The sequence below is a fragment of a genome, unplaced genomic scaffold (assembly GCF_019419815.1).
Source record: "Pyrus x bretschneideri cultivar Hongxiangsu unplaced genomic scaffold, Pyrus_bretschneideri_v1 Contig10, whole genome shotgun sequence".
Lineage (NCBI taxonomy): Eukaryota > Viridiplantae > Streptophyta > Magnoliopsida > Rosales > Rosaceae > Pyrus > Pyrus x bretschneideri.
The window spans coordinates 2,276,766-2,284,364 of NW_025999391.1; the positions used below are offsets into that span (position 1 = coordinate 2,276,766).

The 7,599-nt window shown below is 36.0% G+C and overlaps 1 protein-coding gene across 1 annotated transcript; it reads right to left on the minus strand.

Annotated features, from left to right (window-relative positions):
- On the minus strand, positions 1–2,386 carry LOC125480797 (lysine histidine transporter-like 8). The gene is made up of 5 exons (XM_048591915.1): positions 2,109–2,386; positions 1,826–1,959; positions 1,118–1,548; positions 591–722; positions 1–492 (listed from the first exon to the last, which is right to left on the minus strand). Exons 1-5 carry the CDS (start codon positions 2,384–2,386, stop codon positions 1–3), a joined length of 1,467 nt encoding a protein of 488 aa, XP_048447872.1.
- Between the last annotated feature and the right edge of the window lie 5,213 nt (positions 2,387–7,599).

Consider the following 7,599-nt stretch of genomic DNA (forward strand, 5'->3'; position numbering starts at 1 on the left):
TTAAGGCTTAAAGAAGTTGGCATTTAGACCTTTGTCAGCTAAATTCCAAGCTGCTGCAACAACTAAAATGACACTCAAAGCCAAGCCTAAGCATCCAAGTCCTATGTTAATCCACCACACTGCTCCTTTTTGCTTTGGTTTCTTGATTGAAATCCACATGAAACATGGGTAAGCATATGCCAAAGGCAATGTCAACCCTCCGATTAGAGGTGCCAGGCTTCCCAAGAATGGAAGAGCAACTGCTATGAAGAATTCCACTCCTCCGGAGAAAATGCGTAAAGCTACGCGAAGCCACCTTGGACACGGCTTGTTCTTCCTGATAGTGTACTTTGACTCCAGACTATCAAAAGCCACCATGCCATAGATTTGGAATGTGCTTAAGCAGTGTATCACCACAAGCATGCAAAATGATCCAAGTACAAAGTTTGAAGTGTTTTTATGTCCATGGAATTGTGAAACCAAGATTAATACTCCTCTATAGGAAGTTGGTACCTGCATAAATCGAAATACATTTTGATAATATAAAAAAAACTATTCATTGCGATTGAAGTGACTAAGCATATTTAAATCAAAACATAATTCGCTCTTACCTTGTTGCCGAAAGCCCAAAATCCACCTATGGCCAGAGGAAGAAAACACACGGCTATGAGTGCATAAGCTATAGTCACTCCTCTCCACATTCGCTTATGTATTGGGTATCTGGGGTTTGATGGTAATGTGCCCTGCAGCATAAGTTGGTGAACTTCATCACCTTTACATATATTGATAGATACATTGCACAAATTACCCAACTTCATGGTAGGGCATCAGTAGCTAGCCGGTGTTGAGTACCGTCCATAATACACTATTGATATTAGCCGATATGACCAACTATCAAAAGTGTTGACCAAATACACGGATAATGCAATCCGTTGAACGTGCGGGCACGTACGGTGATAATTAGTACTAATAAGTCACAAGTATAAACTAGCAAGCTAAGGAATTTACTAACAGTATCAGAGCCCAATGAGCCCTTCTTCTACATGGCCACAGCATAGAGCATATAGAAAACCCACCCAAAGTTTCAAGAAAACTAATGAAACGTAAAATTAATCTTACAATTAGCAAGGAGGCTCACCTGTATCTCAAGAATTACATTGTGACCTCTGAATGTAAGAAAAATAATGCCAACAGCATTCAGTTTGCCACCAAATATATCCATGGTGGACTCCATCGCTGGTGGATCATATGATGTGTAGTCATGGTCCCTGCCTTTTCCAACTGAAAGAGTCCAAACAGTAGTGCAATATACAACTGATGCGACGGCACCGATCAAGGAGAGTCTAGCTACGGAGTTCAAGTTGGGAAATTGGGCGAGAACCACAGCCATGCATGTAAACAACAAGAAGCACTCGGTACCAGTCAATGGATGGCAAGTGGCTCCATCCTCACACACAGTTTTGAAGAAAAGCTTCAAGGTTCCACCTCCTACGATGATCAGCTGTGCACAAGTACCATTTGATTGATAGATAACTGGGAACATTGCTAGAATCATCCCTAACTTTTTACCTGAAAAAGAATGGAAACTATCCATTTATTTGTGGGCTTCTGTTCACACAAAAATTCTTCACACCCAAGCAATGAATTTTATACTCCTCTTTGATGACTAAAGAGGACAACGCCCTCTATATATAACATATAGAGGGCTAGTTTTGAAATGTCTTAATATATATGACTAGCAATATTGTAGCTTTCAAATTATGATAGGAGATTAAATTTCAGAGTGTGTGCATAGAACTCTTCTTTAGTTTAATTGTTATATGAGCTTGATGTACAGTTTACTAACCGAAGGCCGTTAGTGCGAGGTGGAGGTATCTACTGTTCCTAAATCCATTTTCAGATTCGTGTAGATGTACGAGAAGCCATTTGGTGTATATTTGCCACACAAATGCTAGTGAGAAGCATATAATTCCCCAAGGCCTGCAACCATTGAGAAAAGTTACTGGTGTGTGTTATGAATTAATCATCTACATTTCAAACTGAATATCTTATACTTTTGTCTACAGTAAACCACAAAAAAAAAGTGTGGAAAATCACTGGCTTGATGTAAGTAAAGGGTTATTGCTTACCATCCAAGAGTGGCAAATGCAAGAGGTAGTAAAAGGGCTTGAGTTCCAATTCCTGAAGAGAGTAAATGGAAGGTAGCATAGTAGGTATTGCCACTCCTGGACTCAGTGATGGGTAGCCACGCGTCCTGTGGATTGAGCTCACCACATTCCCAATTTGTACTTGTAATATCTAAGTTTGAGGGGCTTGTTGTGTCCGGAAAAACTTGAGCTGAGGCTGAGCTTCTTGTGGTGTAAGAACTAATTTCAACAATAACTTCTCCGATGGGATCAGCTGCCATATTTCTTGTTGATGTGAATTATAATATCCAAACTTGCTAATCTGCTTATATATACGCGTGGGTGCATGCACCCAGCCATGCATGTCTTCGAAGCTGGAAGCACGTTTCCTAATTAACATGGGAGTACATGTAGCTGCTGACGTGTTGGTAATATACCGGTCAATATTGACTCAACGGTTTATTTTATGCTGAAGGGTTCTGCCGGACTTCATGGAAACTGGGAAGCGGCTACTATCCGGGTGCATTGAGATAGCAGTTCTCCGCTACGCTTTGATTAGCAATACCCTTTCCACCTTTGAAAAAGTACAATCATAATACTTAATTTTGTTCGACACGTAATCATATATGAAATAGCCGACAACATAAATTTAGCGACACTTTTTTAAAGTGATATGTCAGTGGCGCATTTAGTAAGTATCATTATATGTCTATATCAAACTCTAAAGTCTTAAAATATAAGCAATTTCGTTGCATTTGGTTGAAACACTTGCTAACACTTGATGGTATTTTAGTGGATTTTAGTGGAGTCGTCGAATTTGGTTACAACGAGCTCTCTGCATATTGAAGACTTAATTTGGTTTTTTATTTTAATTAGTGAATTTAAACATGTGGTATTATATCATAAAAATTGGAGAAAATTATAGCAATAATTCCTAACTTTTAACTTAATTGGAGTAATGATCATTCAACGAAAAATTTGTGACTGTTGGTCCTTTAACTTATCAAAACATGTAGCTATGGTCATTTTTATTAACTTCATGAGAACTTCGATCAAAATGACTCATATGTCATGCACGTCAGGCTGAATGAAAGAGCAAATATGGAAAACCAAATGAGAAAAATTATTGCAATGGTCCCTCAACTTTAACTCTATGGGAGAATTGGTCCCTCAACTTTAACTCAATTGTAGCAATAGTCTCTCAACTATAACTCAATTATAGCAATGGTCATTCCAACGTGACTTATTTTGGTGGTGTTTTTGACATAGTTGACGAAAACGACAATAGCTGCACGTTTTAATGAGTTTAGGGACCAATAGTTATCGATTTTAAGTTGATGAATCATTGCTCCAGTTGAATTAAAAGTAAAGGACCTTTGCTACAATTGCTACTAAAACATTGTGACGTTAAAATATGTTTTGGAGTTCAGGAACAAGACACCCTACTGACCTTTTTTTTTTTTTATTCGTTATGTGATCTAAGCAATGATCTAGTACTCCATTAAGGGATTAGACTAAGGGTTCTTAAATTTGTCATCCGCCTTATAAAATATTTTCGGTTTCTGTCTTTTAATTTAATATATGATTCGATCAGCCTTGCTTCATGCATGACAATTCGACACTTCAGAAAAGATTTTATTTCTTAGAAGGAAAAATAAAAATAAGCTATCACAATTTTCTCAAAAACCAAGAAGATTAAAGACAAACAATCCAACCCATTTCCAAAATTCATCCCTTTAATCTAAAGTTTGAGTCTTTCATTGAAAGAAAGAATCCAAAAATATGAAACTGATCCACAAATTCACATGAAGTTATGCTATAAAATTCTACTATGCACCGTTGCACTCCTATTCATTGAACAACTAGATTTCCATGACTAAATTTTGACAATTCAAGTCTTAACTATTTAAACATCCCATACATTGGTAGCCTTATTACATTTTGGTTGGAACTAATTAAATCATGTGACTGCTATTACTATTTGAGAGTGAAGGTAGAAAGCTCATGGTCAAAGTTAGTAGTTCTCTCGTAAACAATTGTAATCAATGGCAACGGGTTTGCTGTCCCCAAATGGCTGTCTCATTTGGTGTCTCTTTTGTTAATTTTTCAACACATGTTGTTACACCTAATAGAGCATTTGATGTTGTTAAAATGCCATAGAATCCTATATTAGAGTATACTGAAAAAGAAAAGAAAAGAATAATCCAGTAAAGTCATCTCGCCTTCTAAAATCACTGAGCAATCTCCTCTAAGGGTGGGCAAGGTATGGTTTGACTCGGTTCCATCCTCAAACCGGAATTGAAATTAGAAAATATCTACGGTTCGATTTATATCGGTTTCGATTCGGTTTATACCGATTTATTGTTCCAAATACCAAATCAAAATGGTATTCAAAGTTTACTTGTTTTTTTTTTCTTTCCTTTTTTGGATGCTTACATTCGAATGCGTCTTCCAGCAATCCCAATACCAATAACACATCTTATATAAATGCGTAAAGAAACTCTAATGCTTTCAGCTAGGCTATGTCCTTTGGCAAACCCACAACCTTTAGGTCACAATGAATCAACCGAAGTGCAACGGAGCAGTAGGCTACAAGAAGTTAATGAAACTTTAATGTAAGTTCCATGCGTTTATTTAGGTCCAAGATTAATAGTAAAATTAATTTAACAATAAAAAGTCAAAAGATAACACACAAGAAAATTCAGTGTAGGCAACTAGCATGATACAAGGAGATTTTTGTACCGACAATATGTCCCTTCGCGAATTTTAGAAACTATATAGGTAGTTTTAAATTGGTCCGATTCCTGTAGTTTAGGGTTGGTTCAAAGCCAATGCGAGTAATAATTCCTGTAGGGTGTTGTTCAAATGGTTGGCACGAGATCATAGGGGTAAGAAAATATAGTCTGTTTTTAGAAAAAGAAATGAACTAGATGCACTCCACGCACCCACACACGCCCGCCCACACCCACACACCTTACAGAGGGATTCTAGGCACGCATTCCTTTTGTCAAATGCTTATAATTTTTTTGTCTGAGCATTCATTCTTTACGTAATGTATCTTATGGTAATTTGCACAACCAATAAATTTAATTTATTATTTATATTCACGGTTGAGTTCAGTATCCCTCTAGGCACACATTCCTTTTGTCAAATGCTTATATTTTTTTTTTTGTCTGAGCTTTCATACTTTACGTAATGTATCTTATGGTAATTTACACAACTAATAAATTTAATTTATTATTTATATTCACGGTTTAGTTCGATTCTGAGCGATTCTGTCTCAATGAAAACTAGAACCGGAACCGATCTGCATGGTTCGGTTCGATTCTTAAAATTAAGTTGAATTTTTTTTTTATCAACACAGTTTTTTATGATTTATTTTGTCGCGGTTTGATTTGGTTTTGTAGTTGGACAGTTTTATGCCACCCTAACACCCTATACACCTTGCCACCTCCTCCTCTTCTATATCACCAAAAAGAAACCTCGAATCCCTGCCTCACCACACGGCCTGTAAAGCTAATGTAATTAATTCCATGAAACACCATTGAACCTACAGTTGTTGTATGTCTGAACCTCGATTGCTTCGACATCTTAGAACTTAGAAGTTGGGTCAATTTTTTATTTTTCTAAACAACGATTTTATCTAAACTAAGAAAGTGGAATGTCGACTAAGCGTCACAAAATTGGGTCAAAGTTGTAACTGCTCAAAATTAAGAATTTGAGTCTATTTGGATTTTTGCACACATGCTTCACAAGAAAATTAAGCCATTTTTTGGGGAGATCAAAAGAGTGAAAAGGATTTCCAATGCTTAGATCATGACGGGACCCGGCGGCTGGAGAACTTTATAGAATTATTGTTTTTTTTTTTCTGTTAATCTTTAATATAAAACTTAGTGGTAAGATTCTGTTAAGTGGTAGAATACGTGTCAAATTTTACCAAAGAAAAACATGCAAGAAGACAAGGCAGCAAACCCGCGGCTATAATTAGTACTACAGCCGAAATATTGGGAAGGTTCACGATGCATGGGTAATCGGTTATTAAAAATAACATCCGCATTCCATTTTCTTCTTTTGTACATCTTTAATTGTTGAGGTAAAGTACATCGTAAAGTGAGCCGAGATAATTACAAAGTTGTGGTGTGAGGGACAAACATATTTTATACCCAATAAACCATTTTATCTTAGGTCAAAGACGACCAGTATGTAGGATATGATAGATGAGCCACTTGGATTCCATACCTCGACGAAGTGGTACTCAGGGGCCCATTAGATCATGAACCTGGGCTCAATGTGGATAAAGCTCACATCAGCTCAATTCATCTAAGGATCGAATGAGATCATTTTTTACAGATCTTTGGAGGACAAGATGCCGGATCACGCCAAGCTGGTATGAAAGAATGGCACCTCAATCCATCTAAGGTTCATATGAGACCATTTTTTGTAGAGCTTTAGAGGATGAGATGCGGAATCACGTCAAGTTGGTAAGAAGGAATGGCAGGACCTCAACACATATTAAAGATCAAATGAGACCATTTTTTGTAGAGCTTTACTGCTTTAGCCTTTAGAGGACGAGATGCCGGATCACACCAAGCTGGTTTGAAAGAATTGCATGACCTCAATCTATAGAGGTCACCTTGAGGTTAAACCAATTTTAAGCATCAACATCTTTCTTTATTTTTGTCGCCTAATTCTTTTTTGATTCATTCAATTCAAAATCTATAAATAAATAAGGGTGTTCAGGAGAAGGAAAAAAAAATGTGTTTGGTCATAATATGCTTTTGAACCTACTCGAAACTTTACGATATTGGAAAATGTCTTGATTCTCTTTTAAATTATTATTTTATCTATATCTTAGGGGTAATATATTTTGTTATTTTTTTTCTTCTGAAAATGTGAGTTCTACCCTTGAAAACTTATTTTCTCTCACCTAAAACCCATCCTCTTTATTGCCACTTAGTAATACGGTTTAGTGGTATTTCTTTTCACTTGTAAGTGAGATGTCTTAAGTTCAATTCTCTCCAAAGACGAATTTGAACCACATTATTGCTAGCACAATGTAAGGCTAAGCCCACCCCTCCCCTTAGTGTAGATAATATTGCTTGTTCAAATAAATAAATAAATAAATAAATAATAAATAACCCATCCTCTTGATTTTGTCATTTGTCCAACTAAGCAAATTTTCCTAACAAGCTTGATATGTCAGTTTTAATAACTCTCGTGTTACTAAAATACCCTCATAGATTGTAACGTGCATTAGGTTTGACTTATGATTAATAATTAATTGTTGCATTTTATTGTTTTCAATGCAATTAAATGTCAATTAACCTATTATTTGATTAGGTTTTCTTTTTTCAAATTTTTTTACCAACAATCACCATAGTGTTGTTTTAGGGTTCACAATTGTATTCAAATTTGTTTTCTCATAAAACTAACTTACCTTATTAGTATGCAATATATAATATAAATAAAATTATTATGGTGTTTTCCATTTGAA

Bases quoted from the DNA above. Each gene is read 5' to 3' on its own strand.
- LOC125480797 (XM_048591915.1), bottom strand. From the start codon at position 2,386: ATGGCAGCTGATCCCATCGGAGAAGTTATTGTTGAAATTAGTTCTTAC. The intron at 1,549-1,825 runs GTTAGTAAACTG...ATTCTTTTTCAG, and splicing joins CCTCGCACTAACGGCCTTCG to GTAAAAAGTTAGGGATGATT. The intron at 723-1,117 runs GTGAGCCTCCTT...CTTATGCTGCAG, and splicing joins ATGTAATTCTTGAGATACAG to GGCACATTACCATCAAACCC.